Source organism: Sycon ciliatum, chromosome 1, assembly GCF_964019385.1.
Source record: "Sycon ciliatum chromosome 1, ocSycCili1.1, whole genome shotgun sequence".
Taxonomy (NCBI): domain Eukaryota; kingdom Metazoa; phylum Porifera; class Calcarea; order Leucosolenida; family Sycettidae; genus Sycon; species Sycon ciliatum.
Window position 1 is genome coordinate 85,395,561 of NC_088643.1, and position 23,143 is coordinate 85,418,703.

Sequence of the window (23,143 nt, forward strand, 5' to 3'; positions counted from 1 at the left end):
CGTGGTTTGGGTCACCATGGTCACGTCCGCGTGCACCATATCCGTCGAAAGCAGCCAAAGCGACGCTGGCCACGCAGTACACACGTAGATCTTAGATCAAAACTCATCATCATTTTGAAAGCTAGCTGTCAATAATCATCAGCAACAGCATCACAGCTTGTTGCATTTCATTGATTTCACTGTGTGAGCCAAGGCGGAAATCCTGGATGGACGATGGCGTTTTGTCGATGTGGAAATGATTTACGTACGCCCACGACCAGTTTCTTTCTACCTGAGAGGCCTAGTCAGACTAAGAGTAAGACTGAGAGGTGCTGCTCTCTGTGTTCTTCCCTGAAAACAAACAAAAAGCTCCGCTTTCTTCTGGAGGCGACTGGAGGAATATAGTCGTTTTCAGTAGTTGTCCAAAGAGAGAAACAACTATGGCTAAAAACTTGGTGCAAGCAGAGTTCGACGACTGGCGAGAAAAGGATAAAAGTGCAGATGGGAAGTGCTCCATCTTTCTCCTTGACGTGAGTCGTCTTGTTTCCGTTTTGGAGGTTGACTATGTGTTAGATTTGTTCTAGTAACATCTTGATTGTGGAATTGCACTGCATGCATTGCAGTGTGGCAAGCACTCTCTGTAATTTCCTTCCTTTTTCTTGTTTTGTGTCTTTGCGACAGTGCACCCTCCGAGCAAACAAGAAACTTGAAGTTGAACTTGTTCTTGGTGGCGAGTACGAAGTTATACTACAATGTCCTGCAGGTAACTGAAAATCCTGACCAGCACACCCTAATCCCAATTCCTTGCGAAGATTATGCTAATCACTCCATGGAACACCAAACCAGGAACGTGTTTGTTCCGAATAACAATGTTTGGCGGTACAGCTGTATAGCACAGATGACATTTGAGGAAAACACTATTCTCTAGTGTGCCATTTGCATATTGCTGTCCCACTAGCTTTGCTACAACTTTACAGTGGTTTTAATATCCAATGCGAGGCATATGCAACCCCTCCTGCCTAAAACATTATGGGATCTGTAGATACAGACTCAGTGTCGACAATCCTGGCTATCATGGTTGACCTCATTCTCTTCGTCTTCCGGATACGTACCTTTTCAGGAAGCCCAAGATTATGAAGATTGAGTGAGTGGAACTGAAGTTATGAAACTTATGATCCAAGGAACAATTTTGAAAATATTTCCTGTGCCTCTTAAAAAGGGTTAAAGTGAGGCTTTCCCTCGTATCCATATGTCCTTTTCCGTTCTACAAGACTACATTTATTATTGGCTCAACGTCCGAGTTTCCCTCAATTGGCCCATTTTTTCGCCTATTTGACTTTTCGCTAACCTCAAAAATACTTCAAATTCGGCTGCAAAATTGGAATACATTGGAAAATCGGCCAAAAGAATTGTTGTCATATTGACTTCAAAATTGGTGAGATATTGGAAGATTTGGTAGATTTTCGGCGATTCTCAAAGAAACCCTCCAAAATCGGCGAAAAGCTTAGCGATTTTTTGATGTAAGGAAAGAATTGGAGGCGTATCCAATTTCGAAAGAAAAGGTGTCAGCACCGACGCAGTCCATGCAGTCAAGTAAGCCAATAGGGCTTGAAAGTGCTACGTCACAGCATAGCAACAATTTCAAAAATTCAAAAACTGGATCCACTTGGATCCAGTTTTTGTATGGATCCAAGCACATTTCAAGCGGTCTTTACTCACAGCAAGGTGATGTAGCCAGTGAAACTGACTGATTTGGCTACTGGGGCCGGGGTGACGACTGGTGGCGCAGTGAAAGTCGCCCCTGCATACGACATGAGTGGGTTGCTATGCACCCACATACTGAGGCAATAGCAAAGTCACACCTTAGTGGATCCAACATAGAAATCTGATGTCAACTTAATACTCCCTGGCCGTTTTTGACGTCATCACTTTCAAGCCCTATTATTTTTGTAACCGAACGTTTTCATTCTCTTCTCATCATGGGTAAATACAGAGAATAATGTAAAAATGTAAAATACAACAATTTATAGAGCTACAGCAAAAGCATAGATTGAGAACCTCGTGCTATACGTGTGGAAAAATATAAAATTCAGCTCAACAGGTCGACAACAGGGTGAAGGTGAAGAAATGACTAAAACGTAATGAACACATCAATGAGAAGAAGCATTCCTGACACTTTCAACGAGGATTAGCGCCAAACAACTGAAGTGACAGAACATTTTCCTTCTGAACACATACTGTATAGCAGGAAGTTTTCGGACGGAATTTATTTTCGTACGATTTCGTACGCGGCCTCTTTTGTACTAAAATTAATTCTGTACGAAAATTTGTTCATGTGAAATTATGTACACTATACATGTGTCCTGCTTGCAAACACGTGTATTTAGCATGCAGCAAAGGTCGAAATTCGTCTTTGTCCGAAAATATTTCCGTCCGAAAATTTCCTGCTATACAGTAGTTCAGGGGACAACTTGCAAAATATAATGCTTCCAAAACAGACAAATGTAATACAGATCTTCCACAGGCCCAAACTGAGAAAACATCATCTCTGCACAACTCACGCCAACTATCACTAACAGACAGATGACTCTTGATAGCTGATTGCTGATTGTTGGAATTTCGCGTCTTTTTCGTCTCCTCCAATGTCGCAGCTCATTGATGTGTTCATTATGTTGTAGTCATTTCTTCACCTTCACCCTGTTGTTGACTTGTTCAGCTGAATTATATTTTTCCACACGTATAGCGTGAGGTTCTCAATCTATGCTTTTGCTGTAGCTCTATAAGTTGCTGTATTTTACATATTTCCATTATTCTCTGTATTTACCCATGATGAGAAGGGAACGAAAACGTTCGGTTACAAAATTGGCTTACTTGACTGCGTGGATTGCGTCGGTGCTGACACCTTTTCTTTCGAGATTTTTTGATAAGTCTCGTTTTCGGAGAATAGGCAATTTCAATACATGTAGGTTTGCAGCGTACGGCAAACCGTAGTTATTGCGGACAACCGAGCAGCAGGTGAAAGCCACGCGCGTGGCTAGGCGCGCAACAATGGGGGTGTCTGGCATGCAATGGCGGGCAGCCGTACTGGGGAATGCCCAGGCCGCACCATGAGTACGCCCATATGCGCAGGCGAGACTACCCCATATTTGCTTAAAGGTATCAGCGCTACTAATGCAATGTTTACTACAAGCAGGGCTCATTGCGCCTACTCTCTATATTAGGAAGCAGTTCCTTGCATGGCACGAAAGGACTCCAGCACACGTACTAAGCCTCAGCCAAGGTACAGTACCGTACTGGTAATATATGTTGCCGCGTAACGCGTAACGCAGGGGGGTGCGGCGTAACGCGCGACCAGGCTAGTGCGACAAATTTTCGTTGAGTTCGTAACGCGCGTCCGGCGGGGTGCGGCGATCTTTTCATTGCAAAAAAGGCTGAAAACTGTGAAAGCACGTGTACCGCGTGGTGAAAAGTTCAAAACTGGACGCAGCAGGAAGTCCTGCAATAGCAAAAAAAGGACGCGGCAATATAGAAACCTGTGTAACGGCTCCTGTGCGACTTTGCATGTAACGCCCTGCGTGCGGCAAACATGTGCCAATGTAACGCTTCATGGCCTCACTGCGGCAACATATATTGCCAGTACGGTACTATACTAACCGAGCATGCAAGATACAACAGGCGGTGTGGCGGAAAACATACCACGTATGGAAGAGGCGAAGTCCCCGGTTGCCACTGGGTCCACAATGACAGACACCACCATGCTTATAATATGGGAAATAAGGCGTGAGCGCCCACCAAGTAAGGCTGGCAGGAAGACAGCAAATAGAGGACTGGGCATGGGCCGCATAAGCGCGTGGCAAGTGCAAATAGCGTAAGACGTACCCACGAGGGCCACAACGCGAGAGTATGGCAGCATGAGCAGAGTACGATGCCGGATCAACGCGGGACGGACCAAGGTGTGGTAGTGCTACAGCACGAGGCACCTCAGCAGTCCGGAAGTGGCAAATGCAGGGACAGCATCAGTATTGGTAGCTAGCAGTAGCAGATGAGCGTGATTTTTTTTCTTCTTTCTTTTTATTCAAGACTAGCAACGAGGAGCAGCAGGCAACCCTCATTTCACAATGGTGATTGCATAATCACATACAACAAAAATGCAACCCCATTCTATGGTGCTATGATGTGCGTGTCTCGGGGGGGGGGGGGGGGGGGGGGGGGAGGGAGGGGAGGGGCGATATACTGACATTCGAATGCCATTTTCTCAAGAATGGCTTGTGCTATCTCCATAACATTTTCTGAGTGGGTGTATGGGTTACTGTCGGATGTTTTGGCACTGTCGAAACATGCCATTTATGAAAATCGATTTTTAGCATATTCTGGTCCCCTCTAGACCAGAGGGCCGATCAATACTTATACTGTTGGCAGTGAGCGTCGAGAATGAGTGAGAATCGTTATCTTTGGTTCACGTAAACCGGTCAATTTTAGGAAATCGTTATATTTGCGACTCGTTAGAATAATGGCTTTTACAGTATATCGGTTTTTTTCTGCTTGATCATCTGTGTTTTGATCGTGTTCCTGCATGGACAGTATTATCTCATCCTGAGGGTTTAGGACACCAGGTACATTGACCAAGGGTCGTTACAACCAGTATTATCTACTAACGAATTATGTTGTAACCGGACCTGTAAACAGTTGTCCAGACCGCGTTTCGTCAGGGCATTTCAGATTTCTAATACCGGTAATTCATTAACCGGACTTGTTATAATGAGGCCACCTAGAATTAATTCGTTGTTTCGGGTCACTTCACTTATCCGCACCAGGGTCGGTCGGTCGGGTTTGTTTTTTATTTTATTTTTTAGTTTAGTTACTGCCACGCCATGACGTGCATATCGAATAGCCTTTGTCTATCAAGCCAGATCAAAATCAAATCTGACTGTAGACGATCCAGCGCAGTCATTTCCCCATCAGATCCAGGTCCCCTCCAGTACCAGATTTTGGCCTCGCTGGCAAACTAGTGTGACGAGCAGCTCTCACCAAAATTTTAGTCAATGAACGACGCAGTGGTGGAGCTGGTGCTGTTTCAGGACCGACTGAGGATCGGAGACAACGTCGTCACCAAGCGCTGCATCCTGTTATTTGGCTGCTTCTGAGGTCGATATCTGGACTGCTATTGTTAGGGTCGCGTGTGTACATGGTCTAGTCATGTACATTTGCATGCACAATAAAAAAATTTTTTTTTTGCGGTCGGGTGAAAAAAGACGGTCGGTCGGGTGACCCGAAACAACGAATTAATTCTGGGTGGCCTGAGGGAGGACCCGTATAACTTAAAAGGAAAAAAATCGGAGGCGTATCCAATTTCGAAAGAAGTGCCATCCCCGACGCAATCCACACCGTCAAGCAAAGCCAATTTAGTAACCGAACGTTTTCGTTCCCTTCTCATCATGGGTAAGTACAGGGAATAATGGAAAATGTCAAGTACAGGAACTTAGAGCTAAAGCAAAAGCATAGATCGAAACCTCACACTATACGTGTGAAATACATTCAGTACTACAGGTCAAAACAGGGTAAAGGTGAAGATATGACTAAAACGTAATGAAAACATCAATGAGGAATAGTACTAATGAGGAGTAGTATTCTTGACACTGACCCCCCCCCCCCCCCAGAAAAATTTCGGTTATTAAATTGGCAGCGGCGGATCCAGAGTTCACCTGAGGGGAGGGCGCGGGTAATATTCATGACAGGGGAACCTATGCGGTACCTGTATTTTGTACACATTACGACATAGCGGCTATTTTACGTCATTTGCTTAGCGGTTACCGTAAAGTCGCGGATAAAAGCCGGGCTTATAAGCACATAAGCCGCTTCCTGCATCAGGCTTCAATGCAAACCAGGCTTGTATGCAAACCATGCTTATATGCGCTTGCATAGAAGCCAGGCTTCTACGCGCGACAGGCTTATATTATATGCATTGACCCGTTCGATTTCCAGGCTTCTATCCGCGATGTGCTAGTATGCAAACCCGGCTTTTATCCGCGACTTTACGGTATGTAGAATTACTATTAAATTTTTAGCACATGCACTCACTCCCACTTTTTCAACCACTTCATTGAGGACTCTGGCTGTAGTAGAACATAGCCGTACTACATTGCTTCAAAGCTCCAGACATGCTGAGATTGAGAACAATGGCAAAATAATAAAATATACGATTACTTGGATGGCCATGTCCAGCAGTAAGAATGTATGATGAGGTATTCACCTCGGGTTGATCCTTGTCTTGTCGATGCAATGTAGGAAACGGGACGCACGGCGCACAAAAAACGCCTTCCTCGCCAGCCTTTCTGGAATAGGCAAGCCACTCAAACCTCTTCAGTAGCAGCGAGCGAGTGGAAGTACCGGTCTTTCGGCGGCTGTCGGGATAATCCCTAGATGGCAACACCGTCTGCTTATCAGGCTTCCGGATCCCAAGTATGTTGCGCTTTTCTGCATCGCTGAGAGTTGCACCGCCAATAGCTGCATCAACAGCATCCGAGTAACTTCGCTGCGTAGCAGTGCCACCAGCCACATTTGTGACAGTCACAACGTCGTCATCTGCGATAGTTTCAACAGGTAAACGCTCCTGACTCGCATCACTACTACTGACAGTCCCACCATCGTCGTCAGAATCTACTTCGGATTCCATTTGGGGAAGATCAGAGTCTGAGCAGACCTCGATCTCAGGATCTTCGCGGTGGTCCGAATTCTCCGCCAAAGGCGGATCGCTCGACTGAGCAGCTGACGAAGCGCAAGTTCGCTTTGCGAAAAATCCGTGGAGAGTTTGTTGGTTCCCTAGCCGCTTGGGCGGGCGGTGCGCCATCCCCTTCACCGACTTAGCTATACAAGTTCGTGAACTGAACACTAATTTCAAAACTAAAAGTCAACCAAAGTCTAAGAGAACAACTACTCCGTGTTCAGAAGAACTTTCTTACCTGACACTAGAAACTACTTGTCACAGCATGTGCAAACACTTGCGCAACTGCCCATGTGCATGCACTAACAAAAATCGAACTGTTTGAGGTGAGGGCGCACGCCCACCGCGCCCTCCCCTAGATCCGCCACTGATTGGCTTTACTTGACTGTGTGGATTGCGTCGGTGCTGACACTTCTTTCGAGACCTGTATAACAATATGTATTACAGTGTACTTCTTAGTAAAACTTCGTACTCGCTGCACTTCAGCTTGTTCACTGCCAGTGTTGCCAACCGCCCGTATTTGTCCATATTTTTACGGAAAAAACGAAGTTTTGTCCGCAGTACGGATTTCAATCGAATTATCCCGCAAACGATCATGTATGATCGATTACTAAAACCTTTAGTAACTCCATAGTTTTTTGTGCAAATTCAACAATCGAAGAGTCTCCGTCGTAGCGAAAACTCCAAGCTGTCCAATGCAACAATCGCCGAAGAGTGACGATTTCGGACTCCAGAGATATCGCGCGCCGTATTCTTAGCTCGGTATATTCAAATTTTTGATCGATCTCTTCGCCATTTGGGGGAAAATCTGACTTTGTTAACGAGTTACTTCGCACACGAAAGGTGATTTTCACTGTGTATTAGCCTTTCTACAATATCTACCTTCATTGACGAGAGATTTTTTCTTGAAACAGCTGCTTGAAAGGAACTAAGTACCAATGGATGTGTCGCTTGCTGATGGTATGCTGTGGCAACGTGTCGAGGTCGGCTGGAGAACGCAGTTATGGTGCTGTGGCTGATGGAGAAAAAAAGATGTGTGGATAGATGGTGATAATTTAGCTTCAGTTATCCGGAATAGCCAGCAGGGTCTGGTCCTGAGGGTGTCGGATAGCTGACACGCTATTGCACTTTTTACTTTACTTTACTTTATTTCTTTTGCCAATTTGCTGTACAGGGTATCCTGAGCACGGAGATGATTACCTGTCCCTTGAAACAAGATCTGCAAAAAAAATTGCTTACATATGCGATGTGGTCAACGAGGTGAGTGATCAATGCCCATTCCTATCTACAAGGGTACAGAACCCCTCCCCCCCCCCCCCCTCCCCCGAAGAGTATGAAAGTATGAAACTCCAGTATGGGTGCTGTCCAGACAGAATTTCAAGTTGACGTATTTTCTGATGCAATGCGCATTGCACACATATTATCAGACTTGTCCTGGACTTGTGGTGGACAAATCTCCATGTTATCCTGTGCAAACTAGCGAAAGGAAACATGTGTGATATGTTGACACCCCGTATGAACGTCGTAAATCACCCGTGCGAGGAGGGTTGCATCATAAACATGACATCAACTTAAGATTCTATCAGGACAGCAGGGTAAGTGCCAGTTGCACACTCTTGGGGAGTTATATACTCTTGATATCCCTGTACAGGATAGCATGACTCATTGGAATTCTATGTGTTTTGCCTGAGCAACTGGGTGGAGAATAATATTTCAGCTAAAGTTGGTTAAAAATAAAATATAATGGACTCGGATGGAGAGCCAAGGATAAATTTATGGAAAAGAAAAAGAACCAAGGAACTACAAGTTGCGCTATAATGTCCACTAACACAACCAGTTTAAATACAGTACTAAACAATCAGCTCATGCGATAACATTGCACGACACTGACCGACAGTACTGACGTTCTGCAACTAACTGGCTAAGAGCTCTAGCACATCTTGGATGCGCACTCAAACAGCCTTCTAACTTGGAAGGTACAGCCGAGACTTTCAGCTCGTGCTTGTCTTGGTTGCGCTCACCTCCCCCTCCTATGTTATCATTATAAACTAGAACCTTCCAAGTTGGAATTCTGTTGGAGTGCGCATCCAAGGTGTGCTAGAGCTGTTAGCCAGTTAGTTGTAGAACGTCAGTACCGTCGGGCAGTGTCGTGCAATGTCAGGGCTCACAGTAGGCATGCAGGATCGACACAAGCGTCGTGCGAGGGCGGGTTTGGTGCACGTCAGTCGCGTGACCCCACGAGAGCACAGATCATGTACATCCTACGCATCCCAGCAAGGCCCAGACAGATTCTGCTCCGGTCCCCTCGATATTTTGCTGCAAAATGTTGCTGCGAAATCTTCGATATTTTGCCGAGCCTGGCACAAGAAACTCGATATTTTGCTCTATTTTGCTCCGGAAAAAATATGTATTATATCCACTTCCCGTACAATCCCGTACAATGTTTCATAAAAATGGCAGGGTCGGTTTCTCAACATGGGTATCAACGCACGTGTCCCTGAGTTCTTCCAAAATCAAGGCGATCCACAGTTAATCCTAGAGATATTTCGGTGACTTAATCTCGTCCTGGGCAGTGTATCCTGCTAGCGGAACGGGTAAGAAACAAGGAAATCCAAGTATCAGGCATCGATTTTACCCAACATCTCGATATTTTGCTCCGATTTTGCCAGCAATTTCCGCTCTTTCAATTCTTCGATATTTTGCCGAAAGAATTGCCGGCAGGATCTGTCTGGGCCTAATCCCAGCAGAACAAAGAAGAGAAAGAACCTTGGCTTGAGTTTTAGCCTGTTCTTGTCTTGTTGAGCCGATGTTCGCGATATTTTGGTCGGGCCTGTTCTTTCCTCGCTTCTCTCGGCATGCAGTGTCGAACCATTCTCGTTTCCGTTTGTGTCGATCTTGTGCTTTTACGATCGTGCATACTCCAGTGGCAATAGTTTGCTTTATTATTTGCACTGGGAATTGCACCGCAACACCGAACAGTTACTGCCAGCCCTCGGCAACGACTTGCCTTTCACTGTGCCTTGTAGAATTGGTCCACCGAAGGAGAAGGCGAAAGGCAACCTGTGCTAGTCCCAGGAAATACATGTCATGTAGCCGCTGTTCGACCAAATGCTGATGCTACAATGAGCGATTGCGATGTTCCATAGGTAAGAAGACAAACAAACGAGTCGGAGCTCACCAGGCAGGTAACGCCGAGAACATACCACACAGAGCTGCTGATCGGATGGAGGTGAACGGGACCAGCAAATCCGCCAGGCGTTAGTTGAGGGTCACTAAAGACCAGGTTTCCAGAGGTACCAGTTCCTCCATGATGGCGAAATGCGCTGCCACAAGAACTCCAGCGAGAACGAAAGCACAGCAACTAACTCCGCGGGCGAACTGAGGAGAGAACACTGAAAACTCTGTGCGCAATGATTTTCTGTTCGACGTGTTGCTGTTCCGCTGCATGCATGCGTTTTTCTTGTTGTTTTATCTTCACACATTTTCGCGCAAGAGGTTGCGCGTCGCTGGGACCCGGGGTTACTAAAATCAGTAGAGAGCATCTCCCCCTTGGTCGATTTGGAAAATCTATGGCTTAAAATTTTCAGGAGACCCTGGCAAAGAAATTTACCGAGACGTTTTTGGATACTCCTTTCCAGTACTGTACTATATCTCACGAAGTTTACGCATATGCTCTGGCATACCCGTGTGAGTAATGAAAATTTATTTCGGTAAATCTTTTGGAACACATGTCGTCTGTGCCTGGGCCAAGTCCCAGCCTCGTAGAACCTAGCTGAAGTGCTGCTTACTCCTTCAAACACCCCCTACTTCGAGCAAAAATGCGACGAAATGCTGACTGCTGATTGGTCAAGCTGGCATTTTGGAGTACGTGCGCCACCCCCATCTAATCGACGCTTTTCTACGCAACTGTGAACTCTGAATGGTATCGCATGAGATGATTGTTTAGTATCTGGTGGTGTTAGTGGACATTATAGCGTAACTTGTAGTTCCTTAGTCCTTTTTCTTTTCCATTAATTTTTCCTTGGCTCTCCATCCGAGTCCATTCTTGGACACCTGATGAGCCGTCCTTATCTCTCCGGCAAAACGATCGTCGTGTGAAATTGCTGCTTGTTACCGCTGCTTACTGTCCATCTAAATTGTCATAGTCGATGTACAGTGCTGTTTTACTGAGACGTTCGGTTTTGCATGATTCTTGTTTGCATAGCGTCCCCTTTTATTGATCTTTGCATCTTTGAGCCACACAAGTTGTGTGGAATGTTGCTTTGCGACCATGAATCGTGGTTTGACCGTATTGTCCAATGGTCGTGCCAGTATCGTCATCGACATGCATGAACATCCGCCAACGTCCTTCACAGCCGAGACTTTCAGCTCGTGCTTGTCTTCGTTGCGCTCACCTTCCCCTCCTATGTTATCATTATAACTTAGAACCTTCTAAGTTGGAAGGCTGTTGGAGTGCACATCCAAGGTGTGCTAGAGCTGTTAGCCAGTTAGTTGTAGAACGTCAGTACCGTCGGTCAGTGTCTTGCAATGTTATCGCATGAGCTGATTGTTTAGTAACTGGTGGTGTTAGTGGACATTATAGCTTAACGTGTAGTTCCTTGGTCCTTTTTCTTTTCCATAGAAATAATTCATAATCTTGAAGGATGCTTGACGCAGCTTCATTGCACTTGAATAGTTTGCAGGCAACCAGCCTACACTCAAGAGGGCACTGTATTTCGCACAATTCGTGTGAAATACAGTGCTCTGCTCTCTTGAGTGTAGGCAGGTTGCCTGCAAACTATTCAAACATAAAAATACAAATATGGGCCAGTGCATGGAATACCGTGTCTCGTACAGTCCATTCATTGGAAACTGGCACCCTGGCTGTTTTAGTTCAGTGGGTTCACCTTCCCTGTTCTTTCCGTTTTCGAAATTTGCGCAACAGGCTCTCTTCTTACGATAATTTCAAGTTTTCATTCACACCCTGTCTCTTTGCGTTTTTGAAAATCAGCAACGTAGCGGGCCAATTTCCGATGAACGGACATCCTACGAACAGAACAAATATCGTCCCGGAGCAGCTCACACTTGTTCCACATATCTATTCGTCGTGTCATGAACTCGATAGACTTGCACGTTTTAGTCCACAGATAGGAAAATGCACGGTAACCAAGGGTCACGGTAACCAAGGGTTTTGCGCATTACCAGACTGCTTTACTTATTCTGAATGGCCAGAATGGCCAGACTTGTAGGTGGCTAATGCAGGTAGGTATATAGGAGCTTCCTCGCCTCTCCCTTTTGGTGCTGCAGGCATTGCGATACCCAACACTAAGCTGTAGTTCAGAATGAACTGCTGTGCTCTGTCAAACACGACTGCAGGAAATTTGTTCCGAGGCTCGTTGCCAACATGTTCATCATCGCTCGGCAGAGTCTACATAATCTCCGCTTGATTCTTCTGCAATCGACTCTCCTTCAGCCAGGAGTTGTCCACTCGTAGACGTTTAGCTGGGGGTTCGTCAGAGTCACTGTCTGACAGTGAGTGAGTACAGCTGCTATTTGTAGACTCCTCTGACTTGCCAAAGACTTTGTCCTCTTCCTCCTCAAGAACTTTGCCGATCTCTTCTGAGTCCTGATGCACTGATAATCACATGAGCGGTACAGCTCGACCGACGTGCTGCTCGGCAGCAACTGCCACTGTCCACGCGCATCGGAACTAGATGTTTGGCGTCCAGATAAACCTGGCGCAACGGTAGGCGAAGCCAAGTTTTCCCAGTAGAAATGCTTAACGCTTCGGCCCAGCTGTCCTCCACCAATGGAGCCTCCTGTCGGCGACAGGTATGCGCCCATAGTGTGTGTTGCGCACAACGTACATCTCCTGGCCTTGCCTGGCCTGACGGCTCTTCTGACAAAATCACTGCCTGTGCTCGTTCAGTGGCTTTGTCCAGGAAATCATCGCCCATCTCCAGCATACGTTGTCGCACTGAGGTGGACTGGTGGCCACACGCAAAGAAATGTGCAGCCACAGTTTCAACAACGTCTTCCAGCTTCGCTGACGTAGTGATGTTGCAGGCCCGCATCTCCTTCTAAAGTCTGTGCCGGTATGCTTATATGGACTCGCCAGGATTCTGAGCTGCAAGCTGTGCGGAGTCACTCCGCGTCACGCTGAAGTACTCTGCAAATAGTGTCTTCAAATCGTCGTAGGGATTATCACTTGTTGGCACTGTTGGATACTTCTGCCACAGATAGTAAGCTGCACTCTGATCTAAATTTCCTGCGGCTGCCAAGTATTGCTTTTTCTTGTCTGTCACCTCGTTCAGCATTAACCCCATCTTCAATTGACTCAGCCATGTCCGGAAATGGTCAATTCCGTGCTCATGGTCAAGGTCGAGCTTCACATGGACCTTCACCTTTTCCGCCAATTCTCTTATTCTACCGCGTTCTGTGCTTCCAAAATTGTTCTTCATAATTATCCTGTTTACTGCGCTAACAGTCTCCCAGCCAAGGTCATACTTGGTCCGCGTCAGTGATATTGTCGCTTATCTTTCGACAATTTGAACTTAGACTTGGGACATCAACGCGTGCACTTGAAGTGATACAACTTGGTACAATGGAAGGTAAGGTATAGAATGACAACTATCTATGAGGAATTTTTTGTCCAAGGAAGGGTTCATACTTTTTTCGGTCCTCCTCGTCGCTGCTCTCGGCGCTGGTGACAAATATTTTTGCTCGGGATCGACTCTCTTGCTTTTGCAAGCTCATCTCTCTTCCTCTCCCCTGCCTGGCTATTTTATAAAGAGAAGTCGATCGTTACGGTCGCCTTTTCTCTAGGACTTCGCGTGGGCAGCACGACAGCCTGTGTGGTTCAAATCAGACGCCGTTCTTTGCAAGATTTTATTTTGAGCGACGACGACAACGACGACGACGACGCTTACAGTACTTGCAAATCTCCACGATGCGCTGGATACTCCGAGCATTGAGCTGGAGGTAAGGGAGCTGCAATCTCAGCTTGACGAGCGATCCCTGAGGTGAGCGATCTGGGCCGTTCATCAAAATGAAGCTGATTCCGAGTAGCCGATTACTTTCCTGTGGCTTGCGCTGCTCTTGCCTGCACAGCGTAACAAGATAATCTATTTTGAATCGGCGCTGTATCAATCAGAATCACCCACCCGTCGCTCTCGAAATCCACTCGAAATCTAGCTAGACCTTTCAGGTACTGGTAAACTAACTTACTAACCAAAATTGGGATGAAATGGGCTGCCAAGTGAGCATTGGCGACATATAAACAAAGCTGAAAGATAAGCGACAATATCGCTGACGCGGACCAAGTACATACTAGCTCCAGAAACAGTTACGGTAACAAAGGATTCACAGTTAACACGAGAAATACAGGTAAAACAAATTGGAAGTCGGATAGTCCGAGCCAAGCGCTCTCTCTACGAAAATCCCTCAAGAAGCTTCGCCCCAAATCAACACCCGCAGGCACTTGGCTTCCGTGGCAAAACACTACTCAGATCAGTCCGTGCGTACATTTCAAGCATTGGCATTGCAGTACGCCAGAACAGAGTAATAATATTATTACACCAAATGACCTCGACAAATAAGAAACAACTAATCTGGGAAACACACAATTCTCCCAGTTGTTTATCGGTAGTACCAGTTTTGGCCGTTTGTATCGGCATCATCAACCCTATTATTTAAAAACCAACACATGCAGCTGATGCTGATACTAGTACTGCCCTGTACTTGTGCGTGTGTGCGTGCGTGTGCGATATGTGTGTCTGATGCAGAAAATAAAGTCAAACAACATCCACATGGTGGGTGGAGTCCTGGAACTGTGAGTACTGAATATTTTGTACTATTTTGAAGGGCCAAGCAAGGTGTTTTGACCCCTTGTTTTTCACCCAGTCTCGCGTAAGCACTGCAGGGATTTACTTACCCAACGAGTTCAATAACACTATCATGCGTACATGATCTTTGCTGTATGGAAGCCAGTATGCAGGGGATGGTGCTGCTGCACAGATACAAGAACATTGTATGCACTTCCTCAGCCCTGCTTGAAATTTTTGATGTCTCTGACACTCGAACAAGCACACACATCTGACACTCTATATACCGGTAGGTTCACTAGTAGCCCCCCCCCCCCCCATAGTAAACCGCTAATAGTCGCTTCACTAGATTTTATGCGATTTCTGAGAACCAGCCAGTTTACACTGGCGAATGTCCAGTGAGCACTGCTGCACAGGTAGTTTATACTGGCAGATTGGTATGATTGTTTGCGTGCCAGAATTATGAATGTTTTATGCCAGTTTTTTTCATGATTGAAAAGATGTGCTGGGTCAAAATGCTTCACTTTACGCTCTCTGCATTCTGTTCCGTTTTCCATCACAGTCTTTCGAATCAACCCATGCCTGAAATATTGCCAGAACCGGAGGTAAGTAGTCAGTGTTCATGTGGACAAATCCATGTAGATCTGCATGTGCAATTGCTGTTTTGAAATAAATAAATAGAAACTGCTAGAACATTGCAGTGGAATCATGGATTCAAACCGGAAATTGGGCCTCCGACACAGCCAGTGAAGCAGAGGAAACGCCAGCCTCCAGGACTGTCCAACGTCCAAACAGCTTCCTTCAGCCTTGCAGACACATAAGACATGACCTCATCATCATCATCATCATCATCATCATCATCATCATCATCATCAGCCCTTTCACGTTGGCATCGGCGTTAGCCTAGCCTTCGCTTGGGCCACACCCAATGTTAGACATGACACCAGAAGAGAAGGGGAGAAAAAGAAACCAAAAACGGAAAAAGGGAAAAATATAGGTGAACAAACACTTGATCATATGCATACTATTCAAAGACACTAACAATGCAACACGCTAGTGCAGCACTAGCACACTGCAAGTAGCCATAAGGAAGTTAGACCTGTTCAGTGGTACACGTATTTCTTCACGATGATATCATTAACCAGTTGGCGCCACCCGGATCTCGTGCGCGCAATTTCACGCAATCTGCAGAGGTCTGTACAGTTGTTGAGCGACCTCCCGATACTCGTCAGGTCATTGTGTAGGACGGTTGGCAGTTCTGTTCTCGGTCGGCCTCTGTAGCCGATCGTCAGGTCCCGCACATTGAAGTAGGCCTGCATTGCTGCATGCCCTGGGACGTCTCCGTCCAACCGCAGGACATGGCCGAATAGCCCCCATCTTGCTTTTGCAATTGAGACGGATACTCGTTCGGTGTTGCACCTACCGTACAGGTCAGCGCTTGAGATGACTTGAGGCCAATGAACTCCAACAACACTTCTCAGTTGCTTCCGGTGGAACGCATCCAGCTTGGCAGCTACTGAGTCTGTCATCTCTCACGCTCCAGCATTGTACCACAGGATGGGAAGGATCATAGCATTGTTTATCCGTATACGGAGAGCTTCTCTTACAAGATTGGGTCTGACCCATAGCGCCCAGAGTTTCTTCAGGGCTGCAGTTGCAAGGCTTTGTCGTCTTCTGATGTCTTTATCGGTTCCTAGCAGGGATCCCAGCTTTTTTGTGATTCTCCATTGTTCGGAGATACGGTCTGCTTGGCGGTCGATGGTCGTAAATTCGGTTTTTGATACGTTGACGTTGAGGCACCAGGACTTGAGGGTGTCTGTGATGACGGGCAGACAATCCTGTAGATATTGCATGGACGTACTCAGAAAGTCAACATCATCCGCATACTCGGTATCTGTGGGAATAGAGAATCTGATGTCATCTGCTGGTCTGGCAGGAAGCTTCTCTCGTACACTCCTCAGGGCTGCCTTGAGGTACACTGTGAAGAGGACTGGTGACAGAGAGTCACCTTGCGGCGTTCCGATGTTAGTCTTGTATGGCGTATGGCTTGCACCGGGTACGCGTGTACATAGGGATGTGTCCGCCAGTAGCAGGTATATACGCCGAGACATGACCTAAGAAGCGAAAACGACGGCTTACATCGAACATAGGCCATGACGTGACAATACTGCTCGTCCTCCTTGGCTGCTAGAAGAGTGGCCAGCCTTGCATGCAGTGTCGATGACGCTTTCCCCATACCTCCACTTGCCGCCATCACCACTGGGACGAATGATGCCTGTTTAACGTGTGAAACACGCTCCTCATAATGTCGTCTTTTTCTCTCTCTCTCTCTCTCTCTCTCTCTCTCTCATGCCGTTGGAACACAGTGATACGTGGTGCAGATGGATTGGAGCGAGAATATGGCTCAAGAACCTGAACATCGGTTCAAATCGACTTCCCCTCCAAACCACTGGCAGCAACCTCAAGTTATGCATGATTCTCAGCTCACCAGTCAACGGCTGTAGCACTGGCTCTATATATACTTGGTCCGCCCAGTTACAATTGGCGCTTATCTTCACACTTGTCTCAGGAAGAAAATACAAATGTTTGAAGCAAGTTACGATCACAAAACACTATGCATATGGTAATTTACATGTCAGTTAGCAACTCAGCCAAAAATTCAAGCAAGTTACACGTCCTCCTCGCCACTATCGTCGCTGGAGGAAGAGCTCAAAACATTCGATCCGGACAGCTGCTGCATGTTCCATAGCTTTTTCCACTTCTCCTCGTCTCGAATCACGCTCAAAGACAGTGCGTGCATTTCACCTTGCCGCTCGGAAGCTGAGTGAGACTGCCCGTGTGTTGGCTGTAAGTGTTATCCCCGTTCGTCTCATTAATGCCTTTGTTTGAGACAAAAAGGCAACGCCACATCAGCGGTGTTCTTTTTTTCAGATTACTCGCCTCTTGCGCTTGTCGTATTTGCTGATCAGCACCCACGCGTGGTGTTTGTACATGCAGCGCAGTGATAGCTTCCGCTTGATGTCGCACCTGTGCGTACTGCACCTACATGTAAGTCCTAACGCCGTGCACCAGTCTTTTCGGCTAGTTTCCTGAAAGTCTCTTGCACGAGAGTTTCCCTCAGGACTTGGCGTGTATTTTGATTAGCTCCTTTGCCCGGTCCTCTGTGAGCTTCAGAGTGTGTCCACCGGATTGGTCTCACTTTCTGGAGATGTCGACATGAGCTGCAGGTTCTTCGTCAGCGATTTGTCGGTGATAACTCTTCACTAGGCGCTGTACTGTGCGAGCACTGAAATTCCACTGAAATTCCAGCTTGCCAAGTCCTTCAGCTGTTCTATACCTCCCCGCGGTAAACCATCCTTGCCACCAGACAAATGGAAGTAGGCAGAAACTGTATTCTCCATCGCTCTGAAATGCGAACATCCCGACCTATTTTGCGGACTGGAGCGGAGGTTGCAGCGTTTTCTTGCGCTTGCGGAAGTGTTCGTCGGTGGCAGCTCCAGTCAAAAAGACTCAAACGAACCGAGCGCAACTTCTGTGCTGGTTTGTGCTGCCATGTCGTCGGATGCAATGGTCAATGGTTATGTTCGGAGGGTGAATCGGTGGTTCTATGCCGTATGATATAGGCAGAAAACCGAAAAATCAAGTGCGAAGATAAGCGCCAATTTTAACTTGGCGGACTAAGTACGTTTGGATACACCCGATCCAACAGCTGCGCAGTCGTATCACGGGTAGCGTTACTTCTGATCTCCATCAGGATAGGAAAGTGAGTGTGTCACATTGACTTCATGGCCACCGGAGCAGTGGGATGGAAGCCTTGCAGGTGTCCTCCCACAATGGCAGCACAACCCATTCCAAAACTCCTGTTTGCTGAGGCTAAATCCGTATTTCTTCAATGGGCGACCCGTTAACCAGCTAGAGGATTCCTTTGCACGGGTAACATCAATGCTGTTGCACAGGGCCTTGGAAGAATTGCTCACCACCGCCTCCATCTCAACGATTTGTGCCCGACGTGTCACCCCCCCCCCCCCCCCCCCTTACGCCCTTACGTCTGCCTTAGCCTCACTTATTAGAGTCAAGGCACTTCCGAGGGTCCTCTTTTCAGCCAGGATTCTGCTGGTGGGGGACTCTGTGATGCAGGTGGATGACGCAAATTCTCCACACAGGTCCTGGGATTGAGACCCAATCCACCCAGGCAGCAAGGAAGCTCTAATGTGCTGCGTAAAATGTCGCTGGGGAGGCAGGGTTAGTCCGGGATAAACCTGTTTCGTATGGTATCCTCAAGCGGCTCCAGAAAATGCTCCGGAATACTCATAGTTCGACAAAGGAAGGTCCAATTTCATCGTATTCCCCGAGGTAAAGGGCTGAATGCCACCTGGGGCTGTGTTCGGGCAATGTCGGTGTCCTGGAATAGATTTTTTGCCTCAAGAAAGCAGTTTTCTTTGACCACCAACACAATTTCTCGGCATTGACACAATACCCAAAAGCGCAACCTCGTTCAGTAAGGACGTCCCACCACTGTCGCAAACCACGTAGACGGCCAGCCGCCGAAGAATCGTTAGCAAACCAAGATTGTCTCAGTGCAAGTCGCTTGCCGAATAGGGGGTAGCGTGCGTGCGTGCATGCATGCGTGTGTGCGTGTGTGTGAAAATTATAAAAAAGTAGGGATTCACTGGCCAGAAGAAGCCACTTCATAGCTGTGTGGTGTAGACCAGGCTGAATAGTGGCGGTCAGTTCTTCAGCCTTGCAAGCTGGTGAATGGTGCAATCCCAGCACAAGTTGCTATAGCTTCTGCTGTAGCATCGCTATTATCGCCTCCGGCGATGGGCGTCAAAAGGTCAAACGGTGTGTGCCTGGATGTGTGATAGATGTATCATTCAATGACGGTGTATCACGTATGATGTAGTTCATTCCATAGTAATTTTGTTGTATGATATAGGTCCACCTCACCAGTTTTCACCTCAATCCTGATGATGGTTCGTGGCAGAAAGTTTGATCGAGATGATTAGGCCACCTAGAATTAATTCGTTGTTTCGGGTCACTTCACTCATCCGTACCAGGGTCGGTCGGTCGGTCGGGTTTATTTTTATTTATTTTTAATTTTAATTTTGGTTACGTCCATGTGCATACATGTACATCGAATAGCTTTTGTCCATCTAGCCAGCCGATCAAATCTGACTGTAGTGTAGACAATCCAGCGCAGTCATTGTCCCATTAGATCCAGGTCCCCTCCAGGACCAGATCTTGGCCTCTCTGGCAAATGAGTCTGACGAGCAGCTCTCACCTTGAAAACTTCTGTAAATAGCGACAAGGTGGCTGAGCTGATGCTGTTTCAGGACCGATTGCGTATCGGAGATAGAAGACAATGTCGTCACCAAGCGCTGCATCCTGTCATTTGGCTAGCCATGGCTGCTTCTGAGGTCGATATCTGGACTGCTATTATTAGGGTCGCGTGTGTGCATAGTCTAGTCCGTACATTTGCATGCACTATAAAAAAAAAACATTTTGCGGTCGGATGAAAAAAGACGGTTGGTCGGGTGACCCGAAACAACGAATTAATTCTGGATGGCCTTATGAAATTTTGCAACAAAGAGACACTCGCTTTGGTGTTGGGGTTTCCGTGTTATGAAGTGGCTGGCTGTGGAGCTTCCGCACCTTCTAAAAAGAAATATATAAACACTGGAAAGTTGGTTGCTCCTCACACCTGACTTAACACTGTTTTATTTTACCTTGTGTTGAGCTGGTTGTTCATGTTTGGGCTTTTCTTCCATTCCCCACTTTTTGTCCATCACAGAGTGATGAGTTTAACGACTCTGTTGAAAGCAATGAATTCGATTCTAGTGGGCATGTGCCTGATGAAAACTTCGATTTGGATCCGGTAGGTACTTGATGAGTATTTGATGAATTAGTACGTAAATATTCACTGGTTTGAAGGAAAGACGTAAGCGGGAAAAGTCTGAAGAAAAAATGGCTGTCACCACCAGGACTCGAACCAGGGACCCTCCCTTGTAGCCAGCGATGCTCTAACCACTGAGCCATCATCCGAGCAGAGACCGTTCAACATTTTCTTCAGACTTCGTAACTTACACTTCCTGTGGATCTACACAGGCGAGTACGTAAATGATTATACAGTCGTCCCTCTCTAATCCGGCACTTTATAATCCAGCACCCTCGATAAACCAGCACAATTTTCAGTAGCCAAAATGTCCTCTTCGTGTACATTGCAGCAGTAAATCAGATTTGTTAATCCAGCACCCTCCCTAATCCAGCAGATTTTCGTGGCACAAATGGTGCCGGATTATAGAGGGACCACTGTACTTCAAGTAGGTATTTACTTGTCTGTATTAGAAGTGAAGCGAGTGTAAACATTTTGACATTGATTACCACAAAAATGGCCGTTGCAACATTGTAGTGTCAAGATTTTTGGTGATTTCCGTGCGTTATTTTGCGCATACGCACTTTTATCCAATAGCACGTGACCCATGGAGTGTCAGTAACTCTGTGGACCAGCACACGCAGTAGCGATGCCGGTGTCAACTGTCCTGCTTGGATGGTTTTGTATAAATATCAGAAAACGTTTAAAAAATTGAATTTTTGGTTTTGAATAAATACTAGTACCAGAAAACGTTTAAAAATTGAATTTTTGGTCCTTTTTATTTTGAAATTGTGTAGGTCGAAGTTTTTAGGGTGGGGGGGGGGGGGGGGTGGGGGCGTGTCCCCCATGCGATCTACGCGCCTGCATGCGTTTATGTAAAAGAGACCCAGCTCACTCGACAAATCAATCTCACTCTTTTCTGGACTAACCAAGAACTGAGGGGAAACCCTCGTCGTGGCCAGCTTCATCTTTTTGAAGTGGAATTTCCCCCCGCACCCCGCCACACAACGACTCTCTGACTCATTAGGTTTGGCAAGAATATTACACTGTTATTTATCACTGAGAATAACTCACAAACTGGTGGGCAAGAGAACGGGGAAGAAAGACGAAAAGACTAGACAAAAAGACAACGGGAAGACTCCCGGGAAAAGACTCAAAGAAAACAACAAGAACAAGCAGTAATATCGCGACGACAAATCGGGACGACCAATCAGGGACTAATACGTACTTATCCCATGGTACGAAACGATTTGGGCCATTTCAGCCAATCAGCGACCGTTCTGAGCGGGGGTATATAGAGCGATATACCCCGCCGGGGTCAATAATATACCCCGCTGGGGTCACAGGGTCAATAATATACCCCGCTGGGGTCACGAATATTCCCCGGGTGACGCCAATAAGGGAGATTTTAGTGCTAGTCACGCTCTATTTGGGACAGTACATGGGATTAATGGATTATACCATTCGTACTCTGTGTATACCGTGTCCCTTATATTTTCCCTCGTGCTAACGCACTCGTGAAAATATTCGGCGGTATACCCCTCGTACTCATGGGATAGTCCATACAGAACACATGACCAAGACCAAGACAACCAGACCACGGACGAATCACACATGACTCTCATTCCCAGACCAAACTAGTACTGCGCATGTACAGCATTCACTTGACAGTCACTCTCACACAGACGGAAGCAGATCCTCACACTCTGACAACGCGTACTCTTGCATGCACCACACACCATAAACGTCACACATCACACCATACTCGCACGTACACTTAGACCATATATGACATCAGACACTGGACTCCACAAGACAAGGACCAAATACAACAACATGCTCGTAAATCATAGTCGAACAGAAATCCGCAACATTTTCATAATCAAAGGCACGGAGTCGTACTCGACTCCCGCGCTGTGTTTAGAGTACAGTCATGATAAGTATCATCCAATGACTTATGTGGACTTTGAGCGCCTCGTGCATCTTGTGGCGGAGGCATTAACACTAAGAGTTTGCCCCGTAACTGAAGTACGTAACATGAGAGCAGTGCATGGCAATAGCAAGACCTGTGCAATGGGCAGTACAGCCAGCCCATGTCACAGTTGCGCAGTCTTGACCGTTGGCATTGGCAGTACATGTAATGAGCAACCATACTTTTCTTATTACATTCTTGTCTTGAACGTTTCAGTCAGTGCCTCTATAATAGTTGGCTGGCTATGGTGTTGTTCGTGTTCCTATGTTGATGCGTGTCTTTCCTCCAGGCGGCTGATGCAGGCATAGCTTACACATTAGCGTGGGACCTGAAGGTATCTCTCCTGAAGGTGAGTGCTCACTCCAAGTGTGGACCGTACACTGATTGCTGATTACTAGTATGTTGCAGCATTCCCTCGTGGAGTGCCGATAATTACTATGGCAGACAAGTCCTAAACTGGCCAGCACATGCCTGTTTGCCGATTTTCTTTCACTTCAACAGGTCCAGATGGTCTGTTACTTCTCATGCATTCTGTGCTTGTCTCACACAATTGTACACCACTACCCAAAACAGCCTCTCGGCTACAATTCTTCCATAGCCTGCTTCTCCACTGGAGTCTACACACTCCGAGGAAAATATTCTGTGCATGAGCTACAAAAACTTGAACGGCCCCCAGAGAAGAAGAACAGGTCATAGAACACGAAAACTGGAAATAAAAAAGCTTCCCTAGGTGGCTGAAGTGATCAAGGAAAGGTACCTGGAGCTGACATACACCGCAAAGCTGCAGGCTATAACAC

At 46.6% G+C, this 23,143-nt stretch overlaps 1 protein-coding gene across 1 annotated transcript in view; it reads left to right on the plus strand.

Moving 5' to 3' along the window:
* The first annotated feature begins 158 nt into the window (after positions 1–158).
* LOC135806034 (uncharacterized) overlaps positions 159–23,143 on the plus strand; it is a 145,147-nt gene continuing 122,162 nt past the window's right edge. Inside the window, exons 1-7 of the mRNA XM_065320169.1 lie at positions 159–509; positions 661–742; positions 7,875–7,960; positions 14,464–14,510; positions 15,065–15,107; positions 20,294–20,377; positions 22,636–22,695. Coding sequence (XP_065176241.1) covers positions 420–509; positions 661–742; positions 7,875–7,960; positions 14,464–14,510; positions 15,065–15,107; positions 20,294–20,377; positions 22,636–22,695 — 492 coding nt within the window. The 5' untranslated portion in view covers positions 159–419. The remainder of the gene's footprint in view (positions 510–660; positions 743–7,874; positions 7,961–14,463; positions 14,511–15,064; positions 15,108–20,293; positions 20,378–22,635; positions 22,696–23,143) is intronic.